This window comes from Convolutriloba macropyga, unplaced genomic scaffold (assembly GCF_964194025.1).
Source record: "Convolutriloba macropyga unplaced genomic scaffold, txConMacr16.3 SCAFFOLD_3660, whole genome shotgun sequence".
Lineage (NCBI taxonomy): Eukaryota > Metazoa > Xenacoelomorpha > Acoela > Convolutidae > Convolutriloba > Convolutriloba macropyga.
The window spans coordinates 1-19,441 of NW_027450085.1; the positions used below are offsets into that span (position 1 = coordinate 1).

At 35.4% G+C, this 19,441-nt stretch overlaps 1 protein-coding gene across 1 annotated transcript; it reads right to left on the reverse strand.

Annotated features, from left to right (window-relative positions):
* Positions 1-450: 450 nt before the first annotated feature.
* LOC142355588 (Golgi phosphoprotein 3-like) lies at positions 451-17,658 on the reverse strand (the record flags this gene model as incomplete). The annotated part of the gene is made up of 5 exons (XM_075407700.1): positions 17,389-17,658; positions 16,923-17,162; positions 13,149-13,280; positions 4,415-4,529; positions 451-725 (listed from the first exon to the last, which is right to left on the reverse strand). Coding segments are annotated over exons 1-5 (1,032 nt in total), but the record flags the coding sequence as incomplete, so codon positions are not given.
* Positions 17,659-19,441: the final 1,783 nt, after the last annotated feature.

A 19,441-nucleotide genomic window follows, 5' to 3' on the forward strand; every position in this document is an offset into this window, starting at 1 on the left:
CGTTGGGGGGAGGGTTAGGTGCGTGGGGGGGGGTAGTTTTTCTGGGGGGATAGGTAGTTAAATGGGATCAAATTTTCTCAGATTGACCTCTTCACTTTGAATTACAGACTGTTACCAATTGCTATACATTACAAGCTAAGTTTTTGTTAAAGTCCAATGTTCGAAAACAGAAGTCAACAATCAAAAACGGAGGTAAAAGCTCGAATAGAAAGAAGTCAAAAATCAAGTCATGAACAAAACTTGCTTTCTGCTAAAAAAAAACCTGTAGAATATCAATACTCCTCTTCGAGTCGTAAAAACCTGTAGAATCTCAATACTCCTCTTCGAGTCGTAAAAAAACCTGTAGAATCTCAATACTCCTCATCGAGTCGTAAAAACCTGTAGAATCTCAATACTCCTCTTCGAGTCGTAAAAACCAAGAGCACCGCAATATAGCTCCGCTCAGCTTACAGCTTCGCAGCTATAAAAAACAACTATTCCCCTTGTAAGTGACGTACGCACCATTCTGTGGGGGTCATTGACCCATTTGTTGAGGACTGATTCTTGCACTTTTTTAACTAGATTCTGTTTGGACGCGGGATTTGACACTGGGTGCGTGGTCATATCGAACAAGACAAAGTTCTGCTTCTCTGTTGTCAGCACCCCCTTCTCAACCAGGTTCTTTGCCAGCCTCTCCCGCGTGTTGCGTACCTGGTACTTCAGGTTCAGGGGATTCCACGTCTCACCTGAACAGAAAATCATTCGATCCAGGATCCAGGTCTTCAAGCTACAAATTAATTACACATGAAATAGTAGCATACTTCATGTGCTCAATAACTATCCAATAGCAGCAGAGGAAATATACGTGGTATAAAATTTCTAAAGATTGAACCTATGATTTACTAATGCTTTTCTTTGATCAGTTGGGATTGAGAAAACAAGGGGTTATCAGTTTTTTTTTTCCAAAGACAGCAAGCGGCTCTATCTATCAAAAAGAGCCAAGACTATAGACTGCAGTCACAGGAATTTTGGTTTTTCACCAAAAATTTAATTGGACACCTTATTTTCAGTTAAAAAAATTATGTAACCCAGTAAAATAGGATGAGTTGCTCTCAAAAAACGTGAGCTTTTATAGCACCCAACAAACGCTTAAGGAGTCTACCCTATTGGCTGGGTGTCACAATGAAACTTCACCCCAAGAGCGCATTCCTTCCGAGCAGCCTTCGTGCTGTTCTGAGACTAGTAAATACCAGACAAAAATTAACTGCCCTGTATCTTCCAGATTTTCTGTTTGGGCATACGTACATTCCTATATTTCGCCACTTGCACTCTGACGTCTTTCATTAAATTTTTGAGTACTTGGAGCGGAATTAAGTTGAAACCTTCGGAAATTTGTCTTATCGACGAAAATTGCAATATCACAGACCATAGGCGTACTAAAACCCCGTTAGCGGACATTATGCACATCTTTCTTGTACGATCTGTTATCTAGCAGCACAAAGTAAGAAAACTCTTCCTCGCAGCTATAAAGTAACTCCTCCTTCATTCTGCTTAATGATTGTTGTCAAGCAAACCGGTCTACATTTGTGAGTGGATAGTAAAAATTACTGAGGTTCAAATTCGTTAACTGCCAAGGGAAATAAAATGTAAGTATTCCTGAAGCTTTCTGTCGAAAGGTTTATAATCTTTAAACAGTATGACCCCGAACCCGATAAACCCCGATAAGATATTTAAAAAACTGCTGTTTTGATAAAGTTGACGATGTCTGATGAGTTGATTTGTCGATGAAAAGGTCCGGATACCCTTAAGTTAGTTAGAGCATACAAAGTGTAAGTTCAATCTGTTGAAAAATAAGGAGTTTTGATCTAAGGATCAACAACTTTACAGAAATTAAGAGTTGAATCTAGTGAAGAACTTGAAATTATTGACTCTAAAACCAACAGAATTATAGGGAAATCTTTTTTTGAAAAAAAGAGCCAAATATATTTGGCTACAGGAGTTGCATTTGCGAGAAAAGAACGCTCTTAAGACAAAAAATCAAAGGGAAATTTAACAGAAAAAAAATTAAACATGAAAATACAAAGGAAAAGTCAATTTCATTTTCCACGTAGCACAAGTACACAAGCAAACTAAAACAGCTGTTTCATGAAAAGAAAACAATTCTTCAAACACAAAAATCAGTCGAGCCTTAAACATCTCCATTTTTGAAGAAAATGAGAAAAAGTAGACAAAAATTGTGTAAAAAATCTCAAATTTTTGTCAAATCGCAGAAAGAGACCACTGTGAAGCCAAAGAAACTTGAATCTTTTACAATAAATAGAGCCTATGGGCATCAGGTTGTAATTCAATTAACAATAACTTCCACAATAATGCGCCAAAAATTGCAAAAGACGCAGCAAAATCGTTGAAAAACTTTCAAATTATTCAACAAAAAGACAAAAGAAACAGAATTTAAATCAGAGGAAACAATCGTTTGAAATCAAACTATGAACCCAATAACTTTCGTGGAAAGTAATTATCAGTCAAAATGTTTTAAGCAGTAAACGGCATTTCAAGCAAAGTCTCAGTGCCGCACTGTCAATTGAAATCAATTAAAAACAAAACAAAAATCTTAGAAAAAGGCTAAGTTCATTATTTTTAATGACTGATAAAAGCAGAGCTGACTAGAACTATAGGTCTCAGGACAATGATAGACTGATACATGCTAGAATGCGGAGAATAAGGACAGGAACAAAAAATGAAAAAACAAAGTCTCGTTCTTGATTTTTGAAAGTTAAAAAATCAAATAAAAAATGAAGTAGAAAAACAATTACATTTCCTTGAAAACAATTAAGATTATATATCTATCCTCATGTATAAATTAACATCTAGAAAAAATAGTTCAAAGATTGCAGAAAAAATATTGTCAAAGCAATAAAATTGTCGAAAAAAAATGTCAAAATTGAACGTATGATTAAAAATTTGCAAAATTTCAAATAATGAACGCCACAAGATCATTCATTTATAAGAGAAAAACTAGGGCCTGTGACAGTTCACAAATGACATCTTCTAGTAATTAAATTCAAAAACCGAACAAAAAAAAAGAAAAATTTGACAAAGAAAACCTTCTAAAATCGGGCAACCATGTGTACAATTCTACAAAACAAAAACATCTCACGTTATAAAGAGGCATTTAATGCATGAAACATCAAACGTAAATTGCCACAGGCACTAATTTTTGAAAAATTGGAGAAAACACAGTCACTTTATGACCCAAAAAAAGAAATAGATGAAAAAAAATCCGAAAATTGACAAAAAAAAATTGAGCCAATGTGCCAATTTTGTACTTTAAAGGCATTATTAGGCTCTCAAAAACATTGTATTATCGATTTCAGATGGCTGCATATTCATGCGGCATCGAGCAAAATTTACCTCTACAAAAACCAAGTCATAATTAAAAACTTCGGCCAAATTAACGAAAAAACGGCTAAAAACTTTCATCTATATGCACCAATCTCTCAAAAACTTTTTTCAAAGTCAAAAAGTCAATCAATCAGCGCGACGCATGAACAAAAAACTTCTCTCGCTCAGAAGAATTTAGTTCACACGGCAATTTTACTCACTTTCACTATTAGGTCAAAACGCCACCTGAACAAATAGTACTTCCGGTAAAAAAAACCTTAAGAAAACCAATACTCCTCTTCGAGTCGTAAAAAACCAAGAGAAGGCCAATAATCGCTGCGCGGCTATTAATGATATAACGCATAATACAATAACTTTACGGAAAGTCAGGTTCATATTTTTTTGTCAAAACTTACTACGCAGAAATGAAAACATAAGTCTTTGATTAAGCGTATACCAGCTGTTCTATGCCTCCGATAGGGTTGATTTTTAACTATCGCTAAATATATAAAATTATTTTATTATTTCAACTAAGAGACCTGAGAACGGGTTCACTGCTCAATAGTGATCTCTGTAGTCGTTGACCTAAATTTTGTAAATGAATGCTGCCGACTTGTCAAATTTCTTTACTGTAATTTATTATAATGCAAACGTAACTGACGGAAAAAACACTCACAAGGGATAACGTGACACTCATTCATGCATATCTTGACAACTGGCTGACCTTTAGAAGTGAACTGCCGTCACTTGAGTTAAACTGGTGACACTTGTGAACGAGGGAGAAATCTAGATCACGCAAAAAGAAAAAGTCAAGGGCGCAAAAGTCACTCGAAAAGTCAAAAAGGTCAAGTATAAATTTTGCATGAAAAAAGACCAACACATTTACAATAATTGCTTCAGACTTCATTCCAGAGCAATTAATCAACTTTCCAAATTTTAGCATTCGCACGCTATTTATTTATGCAACCTATCAATCGGTACACCTCATAGACATCCACCATACATAACACTAGATAGAAACTACAGTACTATTTCTACCGAGATGTTCTCTAACCGCTCAGCAGTTCAATCCAGGAAGACACGGTCATTGTGGGTTCTGCTTCCTTGATGTGTCTCAGGGCCTCGTCCAATATAGCATCCCCAGTCGGCGTGTCTGATTTACAGATGACCTAAACAATCCTTACATTATAAATACATCCTCTTAAATTAAATGAGTTAGTTTCACATGACAGGGTAATCACCCTAGTTGAAAACCAGATGGTTATCATGCAATATTCTTGCAAAAATGGTTATCTTGCTATATTCTGGAAGATGTTGCAAGATAACCATTCAAAGTTGGCTGGGACAGTGAAAGGATTTATAGACATTGTTATATAATTGAAAGTTTTAACTATGCCCGCATCTTAAAATCATCTCGCCACTCATTGGGCAATGAAATTGACGCCGTGGACAGTTTTTGTTCTCCTAACGTTTAACATAGCCGGCAGATTGCCGGAAAATAGCCGCCGTTGACGCGCTTGATGCAAATCGGCCTATATTAGCCTAATTGTTGTGATAAACTTATTAAATAGTTTAAGATGATGAATGCCTACCCAATGAATGGTTATGATCAATCTCAACAACAGCAACATCAAACGTATTCCTACATAGCTGGTACTCCTTCTCTTCCTACTCTCCGATATCTTGGACAAACACCCATGCAAACGAGAAGTGGCAAAAGGGCGTGTGCGGAACTGAGCCCAATCAGTGAAGGGGGAGCAGTGGACGCAGGTGCCTTGGATACGAATATTCAGCAAATTATTCAAGAGTCACTCAAAAATGCTATTCCGGGAATCATGCGTGAGATTCAAAAACAACTCGAAGCATCGATAACAGATATTGTTGCTAAATCAATTGAATCCTTTCGAAAGGAAAACCAAGAAAATATGGATTATTTGGAAGATAGATCTTCTCTTAAGGCAATGTCCGAAGCTGAGAAACTTGAGCAATACAACAGGCGTGACAATCTGAAAATTTATAACGTCGACGAGAAAGATGGCGAAACATACGAACAAACGATGGATGCTGTGGTCAATATCGCCCATGAAGTTGGTGCAGAAGTAGACATCAAGGATATCTCGATAGCTCATCGGCTTCCGGGAAGACGAAGAGCAATCATAGTCAAGTTTGCTAGAAGAGCGTCAAAGATAAAATTGCTGCAGAAGAAAAAGAAATTAGCTGAGAAGAAAGATACAGAAAATATCAGCATCATTGAAGATACAAGTGGCCCACGATTAGCATTCATGAACATGATGAAACAAGATTGTCGGATAAAGTCCGTGTGGATTCGTGAGGGAACAATCAATTTTGTCTGGAATACAGATAACAAATTATACAAAATTGATGGGCTGTATGAAGGAGGTTGTTTCCTAAATTACAACTTTGCCGACGTAAAGCAGTGTTTCCGTGGAGTTTTTAAAAATAGTACCAACTCAAATGCGTCGTAAATATGTGTCTTCTCATCAATCACCATCTGTAATAGATGTTGTACCTTCACCTAAACGTAACTTAAACCCTTCAGTTAGTGTAACTCCTAAAGCAAACGCGAACGAAGTAAGTATCTTGCATTTAAACATAAGGTCAATTAGAAATAAATTAGAAAATCTGGAGGCTCTCGTTTATGGACTTGATTCGTTACCAGCGGTTATATGCTTAACAGAAACACATTTAGAAAACAATGATGAATCACACACTTTTGCGGTTCCGGGCTATAATGAAGTGGAGGTTAACCATAGAAACAGATATGGCGGTGGAGTGATGATTCAAGTCCATAGTAGAGCCACATTAATCAAAACTTTTGAGACACCCTTCGAAGAAGCAATTTGCGCTCAAATTAAGTTTTCGTATCTTTCTTTCAAAGTTCTCGTCATCTATAATAGGCCGAGAACAAATAAGGTTGATTTTATTGATACTCTCGATCAATATCTGCAAGATAATACTTCTGCCACTGTACCATTTGTAATTTGTGGTGATTTCAACATCGATACAAAAGTCCAAAATCAAATCACTAGAAAGTACTCGGATGTGATAGTTTCAAACGGTTTCGCTTTGTTTAATGAGTTCGATCAAGCGACTAGAGTAACAGATCATTCGGCTACTTGTATCGATCATTTTATATATCAAAATATTCCTGTATTTTCGTCAGTCGTTTTGTCCCACCAAAACATTGCAGATCATTATCCCATAATGTGTGTATGGTCTATTGATACAGATGATGACAATTTAATATCTCAGCAGTACCGAGATATGAAATTTATTCACGATCCGATTAAGGTTCAAGCTTTCCTCAACTCTCTTGAGGCTGGCTTGTGTCAAAGGGAAAGTGAACTGTTTTTGTGTGATGATCCCAATGAAGCATTTTCTATTTTCAATACCGAGTATATTAGCCATGTTGAAAAATTCGCACCGCTAGAAACGTTTCGGAAACAACCAAAGTTAAAACCCAATTGGTTTAACAATTCCCTGAAAAATTTGAGGATGAAAAGAAACCAAGCACATAGAAAATGGAAGCATTTTGGAAACACTGCTAGCTTGTCATCTTTTCATTATCATCGTAATAAGTTTGAACTTGCCTACAAAAAGGCAAAAAAAAATGTTCTTTGCTGATAAATTCCGGTCTTGTATTGGTGACGCTAAACAAACTTATAAACTACTTAATGAAATCAGTGGCAGAAGTAAGCAATCTCCTAAGGTACCAATACTTCGTTCGTGTTATGAAGCGACTACTACACCCTCCAATGAGGATGTTGCTGAGAAGTTTAACTCGTTTTTTATTAATGCACCCAATGAAGTCCGCAGCACTCTACCTGCGGTGGAGTGCCCAGATATTGCAATGAACAATAAATCTATGTATCTCTATAAGGTTACAGATATTGAAATATATGAGATAGTCAACAACCTAGAAAATAAAACGTCTTCAGGTATTGATGGTATAAATAATATACTGGTTAAACTCTCAGCAACAGTGGTACCAATACTTCGTTCGTGTTATGAAGCGACTACTACACCCTCCAATGAGGATGTTGCTGAGAAGTTTAACTCGTTTTTTATTAATGCACCCAATGAAGTCCGCAGCACTCTACCTGCGGTGGAGTGCCCAGATATTGCAATGAACAATAAATCTATGTATCTCTATAAGGTTACAGATATTGAAATATATGAGATAGTCAACAACCTAGAAAATAAAACGTCTTCAGGTATTGATGGTATAAATACTATACTGGTTAAACTCTCAGCAACAGTGGTAGTTCGCTTCCTCAAACATTTGATAAACATTTCATTCGCTGCAGGCATCTTCCCTGAAAAACTAAAGTACGCAAAAGTTTTACCGCTGCATAAAGGAGGTTCAAAACTTGAAGAGAATAATTATCGACCAATATCACTCCTTGTTATATGGAGTAAAATTTATGAACGTGCCATGTCTACGAGAGTGTACAACTTTTTTGAAAGCTGTAATCTGCTAAGCAACTGTCAATTTGGCTTCAGAAGCAAGCACAGTACCATCGACGCACTTGTAGAATTAACCGAAAATGTAAGGCAAAAGTGTAATGTCAAATCTATACATTGCTTCTTCCTTGACCTCCGTAAGGCATTTGATACTATTGATCATATTATATTACTTCAGAAGTTGGACTCTTATGGTGTCAGTTCAAAAGCACTAGAATGGTTCAAGTCGTACTTAACGAATCGCCAGCAACGGGTTGAAGTTAATGGTGTAATATCTAAATGGCAAAGCGTTAAGTACGGTGTTCCACAGGGTTCTATTCTTGGTCCGCTCCTCTTCTTAATATACATTAATGATTTACCGTTGCGGTGCACTAACTCAAAAAGTTTGTTGTTTGCTGATGATACGAACCTTACTTTCATTGATGTTGAAAGTGAGGTCGTTCAAAAAGAATTGAATGAAGTAAAAAATTGGCTTGCAGCGAATAAATTGTCTCTTAATGTTAATAAAACAGTTCAGATGAATGTTAAGCAAAATGCTATTGATAATGTGTTCTTGATTGATAACTCAACCATAAATGTCCAGCCTGTGTGCAAGTATCTTGGTGTCTTTGTAGACAATAAGCTATCTTTTGTTTCACATGTGCAATACGTAACATCGAGACTCTCTAAGCAGTGTGGCATAATGGCAAAACTTAGGCACTTTGCCCCCGATCTAATTTAATAGATTACTACAAAACCAACGTTAACTCTATTATCCAATACGGTGTTCTGATTTACGGTTGTACAAGCTATTCAATGTTGGAGCCTATTTTTATGCTCCAAAAGAAAATTTTCAAGCTAATTCATTTTAGGAAGTATAGTGATAGTTCTTCAGATCTCTTTATGAAGCATAAAATTTTGAACGTGTATCAACTTCATATATACGAACTTCTTAAGTTTGTCCTCAAATCATTAAGTAAGCTCCACAAGGAGCCACAACCCAATGACATGTTTACTTTTGTTGAAAGGCGGAAAACCCGCAGTTCGGCAAAACCGCTGCTAAATGAACCTATTTGTAGAAGGCAAATTGAAAAAAGATCAATTAAGGCAAGGGCCTCTAAGCTCTTCAATGCTCTTTCAAATGCAGACGTTTTTCCTGAAAATATTAGCGGTTGTGCAAAGAAAATAATTAATTTTTACCACAATTTCAAAGAAATTTATTTAGTCAACAACGATGACATCGTCAAAAGCCTCTTTGCCTATTTTTTTTTCCTTCTTCTTTTCTCTATACCATTGGATAAATGCTACCAGAGGTGTATTTGAGAGTTGGCTTTCTTGTGTAAAAATATGAACCTGTAAAACCCCGTAGTTTACGAGATATCGCATTTTTTGTGTTTTTTTTAGCATTTTAGGCGAAAATGGAATTGAAAATACTTAAGAAAAATTTTCAAATTTTAAAATTTTCTATCGTCAGGTTTAAGTCCCTGTGGGTAGTACTATACGAGGAATGATGACCACGAAAAACTGAGGCCGATTGGAATTCCGAAAAATTATAGTTTTGTTCCCCGAGATAATTTATTTTTACCTCCTTTTTTTCTTTTTTTTCTTCTTTTATTTATTTTTTTTATTTTCCTTTTTTTCTTTACCCTTGGAAAAATGATACCAGAGGTTTGTTTGAGAGTTGGCTTTTTTGTGTAAAAATATGAACCTCTAAAACACCGTAGTTTACGAGATATTGCATTTTTTGTGTTTTTTTAGCATTTTGGGCGGAAACGGAATTGAAAATACTTAATTGAAAATTTTAAAAATTTCGATCTTCAGGTTTAAATCCTAGCAGGCAGTACCAGAAGATGAATGAAGACCTTGAAAAGCTGAGGTCGATCGGAATTTCAAATAAATAGTTATAGTTTTTTTTCCCTGAGAACATTCACGTTTTTTTTTTTTTTTTTAACTTATTTAATTCTTGATTGCAAGATTAGAGAGTCTCACTGGGGCAGGATTTGCGTGTACTGGTACCCCGTTACCTGTCCTCTTTGGTTGCGGTAAAGAATTATTTTGTTTATTATTAGATGTAGATTTGTATTACCTGATCAAAGAAATATATTCTTTCTTTTTAAATCGGGATTGAAACAGAAAAAAAAAGAAGCTATTTCTCAGTGTCAAAAAGTGTTCTAATTCGGCGTGCAGTTTCAGTTGGATCTGAAACTACACTTAATTCAGCTTCTAAGCTGAAAGCTAATAAGCTTAATCCCAACGTCAGCCAGCCAACACTCTTATGAACTTTGACAACCTAACTCTCAATGACCGGGCTTTATCGATTCATCCCGTCTCTTTTGATTGTGCTCTTTTGACCTTGACTGTATTCACTATCTTGCGTAATTCATTGAGTGAATGGATTTAAAAACCATTCAGTTGAAACAGTGAGTGAGGTAAGTCGGAAGTCAAACGTGAAAGTCGTGAATTATGTAAAACGAAAAACGTGATCAAAAGGTAAAGCGAATTAAAAAACATAGCAGGACAAGTCCTGAAAAACAATTCAAAGAATTGAATGAAAAATATAGAAGTACTCTGCCTGACCAGAATATCAATTCAAACATGCCAGCCTAAAGACAAACAAAATCATCTTAACAAAAAATGAAAAACAAAAACAATCGAACAAACTAAACAAAAATATACTCAATGTTAAAACTCTGGAAACTTTCAACCCCTATGCAAAATATGATCACTTTAAATATAACCATTTCAAGAACATGTTCAAACCAAACTTTTTGTTTCTAAAAATGCCCCGTTATAATATCTGCAAGACCTGGACAAATTCATTGGCCCTTGAAGATCGATTAACTCGAAAATGACCGAAAAATTTTAAAACAAAAAATGAAATCAACTGCAAATTTAATAAAATGTTGCCGAAGATCGTGATATTAATATCTTTAGAATCAATTCTGTGTCCCGAGAGACATTAAAAGACCAAATTCCAAGCCTAAAAAAATCACTGTCTCAAAGATTGACAAACTAGGTAAAAGACAATAATTTTCAGAAAAAAACTCAATTTTATCAGAAGAAAAGAACTTCCTTCTATTACAACAATGAAAACCATTCCATTGCCCCCTAGCAACTATGTGATAACATACTACCAAACTCTCGAGGAGGTTACCTGGCTACTGAGGCAAGACAATTGAATAAAAACAAATAATTTAAAAAAAAATTGAAAATTGCGAATTTGATCACAAAATTTCTTAAAACTCGAAATGTTGAAATGCTCGAAACAATTCCAATGACACTAAAAACCATGCAGTACCTTCTCAACCCGTGGAATAGGTTTTCTGGCCCTTGAGGCAGGACAAAAATCAAAAAGTGACAAAATCTTCGGGAAAAAATTGCACATTTTATAAAAAAATGCTAAAAATCGAGATATTAAAATCTTGAAAACCAATCCATTGTTACTAAAAACTATGCAGTGCTCTATTATCAAAATTTAAAGGAGATTCTCTGGCCCCTGAAGCTGGAAAAACTCAAAAAAGGACAAATTTTCAAAAAAAATTGAAAAAAATTACCAAAATTATTATCATTTTGCGTTGTTGTGTTTTTAGTACAAAACATATAGCTTAAAAAATGGTCATAAATAATTTTTTTCTCGCGAAAGGCCTTCATCATTTTTTTTAAAACTTCAACATGAGACTAATCAAACAAAAAACTCAAAAAATTAAAAAAAAACATGAAAAATTGCTACTTTTTGAGCCCAAAAATTCCTACAAATGACCTTTTAACCTTAAATTAACGCCATCCCACTAGCTTCACCACCCTAAGCACTTAAAAGACTACTAAAGCCCACTTTGGGCCACTAATGAAACTTAATGCCCGCTGGGCTTTACCTGTTTATCCCGTTTTGAAAGATCAAAGTCATTGAAAAATGTGTAAACACATCTTAAAAAACATAGCAGGACAAGTCCTGACGTACAATTCAAAGAATTTTCATTGACCAAAAAAATAGACCTAAAACGGTCTATGAATGGATTGGAAAAACCATTTAGAAAAAAATCCGTTCCAAAAAATCGAAAAAAATGGTAAAAAATCAAAAAGAAATTGCCGCATGTGAACAAAAAACCACTAGCGAGAAAGCGAATTTTTGTTCAAACACAGTTTTCTCACTCTACTATAAATTTAGAGCGAAAAAAATTTCACGCCGCAAAACCACTCGCTTTTTCGCTCCACTTCCTGTTTCGGCGTGACCAAAATCAATACTCCAATTTGACTTCAAAAATCATGAAAATGTGTGAACAGATCTTAAAAAAAAGACAGCGCCCCAATACAATGCAAATTCTTTGAATTGTAAAGAAACAGCGCCCCAAAACAATTCAAATTCTTTGAATTGTAAAAAAATAGCAGGACAAGTCCTGATGTACAATTCAAAAAATTTTCATTGACTAAACAAAACATTAGACCTAGAACGGACAATGAGCGAATTGGGAAATCAATTTCTCAAAAAATCAGTGCAAAAAAATAAAATAAAAAATCAATGTCAAAATGCCGCTTGTGAACAAAAAAACGAATAGCGATAAATTGAAATTTGGTTCAAACAAAAAACTAGGTAAAAACTAGCGATAAATTGAAATTTGGTTCAAGCAAAATACCGTTTTCTCACTACTTTAAAATTAGAACGAAAATTGCACGCCGCAAAACCACTCGCTTTTTCGCTCCACTTCCTGATTCGGCGTGACCAAAATCACCACTACAATTTGACTTCAAAAATCATGAAAATGTGTGAACAGATCTTACAAAAAGACAGCGCCCCAATCTTTGAATTGTAACAAGGAGAGCGCCTAAATAATAACCGTTTGAGAGGCTGACGGCGGCTATTAAATAAAACAGACTGTACAAATTTAATGACAGAAAGAAGCACTTTGCGACCTAGTCGAATGGGCGTCCAGTAGAATGAAAAGCCCAATAATTCTCGCTTTCATTGGTTAGTTTTAAAAGCTTTGTTTAAAAAGTAGCTTTCAGCAATTTTAGCGTAACGAATGTCTACCAGCGGTCGCGCCCCTTAGGGGTGCTGTCTATGAGAGGCCGAGTGGAGCGCAACCCGACCACACACCATGGATGATCAACCATAGATTGCGTAAAATGTAGAAGATACAAATTAAATTTAAGCATTCGGTTAGACTTCTCACTTTATTACATTCTGCTAAACACTCAATCGGTCAGAATTCTTAGTTCCCAAGAACTCGCAACAGAAAAAATTGACATCGGTTTTCTCATCACTCAAACTTTTAAGTAATTAATCGATAAAAAAAGCACTTTGTCGAAATGAAGATGAGACAAAAGACCTTTCTGAGGGAGAGTTCCCTGCGTCGCATTGTCGCGGGTTCCAAATCAATTCTGCCTCTGAGTGCTAGCTCAACCAGCAAGCAGCCACGCAGGCCAGATGATATGCAGTCGTTCCAGAATGAGGTATAACCCTGGAAAAATGTCACATTTCAATAACTATCATTAAATTGAAGGTACAACTGTATTCGCCTCTTTCTTAGTTTACTATTAATAGAATTGAGACAAGGTATCACTATAAAAAAGATAAACCTTGCCCAAATCAAATTTGTTTGTCCTGAGAAGCAAGATAAACTAGTAAATCCCGGGACCATCTATTACATAGTGAGTACGAGTGGTCTCGCCAATCGTAACCTAGCTACAACCAAAGTCAACCCATCGCATTCGTTCAATAGGAATTCCTGAGACGGTAGTGTGCTGTCTTTAGCTGCAAGCTGAGCGTAGCTATACTGTGGTAATGTTGGTTTTTTACTCGGAGGAAATTTGCTGAAATTAGTTTTTTTTTTAATTGATCAAGAGTTAGCGAAACAATGTTTAAGTCAATGCAGCACGTGAAAACCACCCGTCTTTACCTCAAAATGAACAAAAATCAAATTGTTTATCTAATGAACAAAATTCAAAAAAGGATCAAGGGATCAATCTGGAAGATCATTTTCGATTATTTTTTAAATTCTACTTTGATTCAAATTACGAATTTTTTCTCAGTTTTCTCTGTTAGACTCATTAGAATCATCCTCTGGTTTAACGTCTGGGGAAGACTTTGCATTTTTTCGCAGTCTTTATAAAGTGTTTTCAAAACTTTAATCAGATTTTATTCGGAGTTAGAATTCTTTTCAACTTTCAAAATAAATACCTCAACGAAATTGATCACACAATAATAACAAGGAGTCTCGGTAATGTGCGTTTGCACATAATGTTCCGACCCCGCTCATCCACATTCTTGACTTAATCGGCCACCAAATAAGGAAGAGATACAAAACATTCAATAAAACACATATCACTCAACAAACAACCAATGGAATAAATAATGCCCAATAAGAGAGCCGATGAAACTTGTTGTTAATAGGACTAATAGAAAAGACGATCATAAAAATCATATAAACATTAATTACGACCAAAACTCGATGTCAGCATCTAAAAAAAATCAAACTCGCGCCAGATAAAACCTTAAAAAAACAGATTGATCTATTCTTCATTAGACAAGATGGCACCTGTCCTCAATGCGTCCTCAGGTCGACAAAAAGAAATGCAAACATGGGCAAAGTTCAAAATTATCGATTTTTGTTAACAATTAATTTCAAAATGATAAAAATCATAAGATATTAAGTTGAATCAATAAACTGTTCATTTATATCTCCATAGAAAGGAATTGAGACCTGTCATTATCCAGTGTACGTCTTACATTTACAAAAAGAAGGACAAATACCGGCAAAATAATTAAAAAGTTCAATTAAACTTGCGCAAAAACGGTGAGTGAAGAGTGAAGCCGTTAAATCCATAAATTTTTCAATAAGAACATTAAAAAGTTCAATTGCGCAATTTTCTCAAAGCCAATGGGATCTGCCATTAATGTTATAATTTAAAAAGAAAAGAAAAATCCTATAAAATGTAAAAATAATGTAAAGATCATTGAATGGGGAGACAAAGTCATTGGACTACAAAAAAGTATAATAAATGAAAGCAAAAGATAAGTTCAACAAATTTTACGAAAAAACTTTGGCGAAAGCCATAAGAACAATGAACTTGACTCTGAAAACATACATTTTCACTGGACCGCATTTTTGTAAACATTTTCTGTCAAAAATTGAGCCCTGATTTGAAATTCTTGTCAGTAATCGACATAACTATGAATGGGGAAATATTTTTTAAAAGGCCGCGCACCACTAAACTCTAAAATTCTTCTACAGAAAGAATCCATGGTGAGATTAAAATCAGCCCTGATATAACTGCGCGTCTAAGAAAACAGTTAATTGTTCAAATGGTTCCCAAATAGATCAATTTTGAACAAAAATTTTCGGTACATCAAAAATTGGTCCCAATTTTGATTTTAAAAAGTCAGAATTTTGAAAAATTTAGCATAAATTCCAGCCGAAAAACTCGGATCGAGCAATTCAGCAACTCTCCTCTATTTTAAGAGATAAAACCAAAAACACTATTGTTAATAATTTATTAGATTTTAGCAAAATTGATTGAAATTTGGACAAAAACTACTGCACATTTTAACGAAAGCGACGTAATTCCGCCGAACAGTCAATCTTAAAGTCTCAACAACACCCTGTAAAAAGCTACATTCATAATAAAAAAAGTTTTAATTCCATATTCTACAACGTTTCCATATTCTACAAACAAAAAAGTTTCAATTCCATATTCTAAAACCAAAAATACTACTATTAACAATTTTAACAAATTTTAGCAAAATTGACTAAAATGGGGACAAAATTACGGGAAATCTGAACGAAAGCAACGTAATTCGGCCGAATAGTCAATCTTAAAATCTCGAAAACATCCTGTAAAAAGCGAAATTCAAAATAAAAAACGTTTTAATTCCATATTCTTCGCTGGATGGGCTGAATTTAACTACCAAACTACAAGATCAGGGTGGCCATGAGTATTATATGCAGCATTGAAAACCCGATTGTGTTGGTTACAATTCCAAGATGAGTCCAAGTGACACCACTTGATCTGTTCTTGATTTCAACTGACAAGAATTTCGCGATTAACTAAGATTCCATAAAGAGATGCCTAACTAAAGAAATTACAAGAGAAGATTGTTTTATTCTAAATCTATTTTTTTTATTTTTCGTTTGTTTTTTGAGCTGCACAGTAAACTCCCAGAAAAAAAACAATTTATTCGCATTTTCCACCCTTCATTAAATTCTCTCCTACTGCTATCAAGTGCTTGGCGTGCTTACACTAAGCTGTGAATTTTGTCCTGAATTGCATAATTAGTTTTCAATCATACAGCAGTTCCTTTACTACCCATATCACCTTCAACTTTTTCCCCGGCCACTGCAAAAAAAATCCATTAAAAGGTGGTAGCAATTGATAAAGAATTGAGAGCAAATCTTGCGAATTGGATTTTTCGACAACAATTTAAACATTTCATTACGATAAGAAATTGAGGGATTTGAGTTTTCTGGGCAAAGAGCGTGGCTTGTAAGTAGCCCCCTATAACTGATTAGAAGGTTTTTTTTTGTTGAGTGACATCTTTCCATGGGAACAAAATTATGCTGTCATTTCGATATTCCTAAAATTTCTGACTGTACGAGTACATCAACTATTAAAACATTCATTAAACAATTCAGAGCAGATGTGCATAAAGTACTGGGAGCACAAACGGAAAAGATCCTTTGCAAAATTTCAAGCCAACAGAAATATTCAGACAGGCAAAAACATCTTTATAAAAAAAGGAGAAAATATTACAGATTTGTTCATTTCTTTTTTCATCTTCAAAACATATTGCCTCAGTCGGTTACGAACAAAATGAACGTCGTTTTCGTCCTACTCCTCAAATTTGACCAACAGTCAAACCACTATTTTTTAACGCGTTTCAATTCCTGTTTCAATTACATTCCAACAAAATTATTGCTTAAGAAAGACCCAATACTCATCTTCGAGTCAAAATTAAAGATCACCACTTTTCCTCTTTAATTCGTTATAGCATATTTAAAACCTATAGAAGATCAATACTCGCCTTTGTTAGAAAAAGGGCAAATAGGGCCCAAATAATTGTTTCAAACATTGTTTGAGAATAGTTAGATTTTTTGGATGTTTACCTCTCTGTCTTTAATTCCAAGCAGCAACACCTGTTCCATTAAATTAAGTCTGGTGTGTTTGTCCCCGAAGTCTTCCTCCTCATCCATACTGTCATTGTGATGATCATCTTGATAGGACCTTCGCTCATCCTCATCTTCGTCGTACCTGCTCTGGTTCACTCTGCTTACTTCTGCAGAAGAGGTAGCACCTCTACCGCCTCTTTTGACTAATCCGTCCGGCCGTTCAAAAGACATTGGTATCTGAAAACGTTATGTAAAATCAAAGATCAAATCAAATATTCTTGCTCGAGTCATTTGCGAAAAATTTGCGGCGCAATGATCCAAACCGTTTCTCACGCTAAAAACTAGTACCCTGGACAAAGTTCAGAAATAAAAACAAAAATAATTAACGCACTTTTCTAACGAACTAGGTACTCTTTAAAAACATTTGACAACTGATCAAAAACGTTATTATAAGAAATTAAACATTTCCATTTTCATCATCGACAAAGATATCCTCACGTTTCCCAACAGAGGAGCAATTTGTTGACGTGTTTTCAAAATCCTGGTCTATTTCCAATTCCATCATTTCAGCTACGGCTTGTTCTATCAAAAACCTGGACACTGATTTGGAACCCTTCTTTTGAGCTAAAACAAGCGCTTTTTGCAAGACTTCATTCAAAAATAATTCCGTAGCTTTCGATAAAATCAGGGGACACGACGCATCCACTCTTCCCACTTCCTCATTCTGCATCATTATACGACGAACTTTCACTGGCTGTATTTTAAAATCTTCTTTCTTTTTCATTTCCTGAAGTAAATGGGACAACTGATCAGCTGCTATCTGAAACTCATTATATATGAAAAGCGGTTCAGAGCTGCGGTCTATTAAAATTGACAAATCACAAAACATCGATATACTTTGATGTCTTCGCAATTTCGTCAGGTAATTGCAAACTTCGAGAAACATTAAAATCTGAGCTTCGCCATGTCAAATGACATATTTACGCACCGTTCGTATACCGTCAAAAACAAAGGCTAAATTAATAAATTCCCTTTCCCCAACACTGGGTGAATATTGGTTGATCAGGTGCCCTCCCATCACCACGTCTTCATATGTACTGTTCAAATCTATCAACTAATGCCAAAAATATATGAGTCAAACTAAGAGCCGCCCTTCTTCAACCACAGCTCCCATTGAAGCATAAACAGTTTCGCACCGCCTAAGTGTCCTTCAGCCTCGAATGCAGGGGATGGAACTCTTTAGAAGAGCAATGCCCATTTTTGTCCTTAGGTATATGATGTCAGTGTAGCTGTCCTATTTTCACGCAGAGATCCTCGATGCAAGTTGTTTCAGCGCTCTCCAATGAAAAACTCAAAAGCTTAAACTAAAAATTATTAAACTTAACATTTGGTTGCGAACCAATTGGTATAAAAAACCCTGAAGCCTGTACTACTACTACTACTACTACTACTTTGGAAGCCAGCTCCACCAGTGCATTCGAATACAATTCGAGCACAAAATCTTGCTTTCTCAACATGAATTACTCATTATTCATATTTTTACTTTTTAATAGATTCATATACCTGTAGGTTCCCTACTGCTTTCAGGGAAACTTTTTGCTAGAGTTTAAAATGATTACTTCAAAAAATGTTTTGTTCAACCTCGATTCCCAAAGTCCATCGGCCTTGACATCTGATCTTGCATCATCATCAGTTTTCGTTGATTTAAGAGCAAAGGTTTCCCCTTGCAACGGCTGAAGATGAGGTTCGATCTCGCCATCATGACAGAAATCACTTTACAAACTTGCAACCTCGATTCCCAAAGTTCAACCTCGATTCGCGAAATTCAGTATGTCGCTCGTTTGTGTCTCACTTTCGGACAGTGGACGGCACGTGCCACAGTGAAATTTTCGTTGCATGCAAAAATACATGCGCTGATAAAATCATCTTGTACGAGATCAAAATGTCAATTTTTGCTGAACCGGTGAAGTGAACGATTTTAACATTTTGAAGCGAAAAATAGGCATGAGAGGCCAACTTAAATTAGAACGATTTCTGCTCTTTTAGTAATCTCTCTGCATTTTTTTTCTGCATTATCAAAGTCTATTAAACTATCGGATCTGTTGTTCCCCCCCCCCCAGCTTTGTGAAAATAAATCTTTTATCAGCACCAAACGAAAGTGCTATTTGCTTACATAGAAACGTGCTATATAACAACACATAATTTGTAGCTGGGGGTGACGAAAAGCACTGGCAAGAGGGTAGCGAAACAGAATAGATCAAATACTCTAAAACCGTGAACTTTTTCCACTTCATAGTGAACAAAGATCTGCTGTGCTATTTCAAAAAGACGGTCAATGGTAATAACATGGAACTTGGTATGATGGTAACCGGAAGTTGGACCATGTTTTCTTCAATGAGTCAAATTTTTTTCAAGTTATGAAGAAATCCGACAGCTTTATCATCGCCAGCATACTACTTTTGAACTAATCGTCAAGAAGTTCTATTGATGTGGCCATTAAAACTCCAAACAACAAA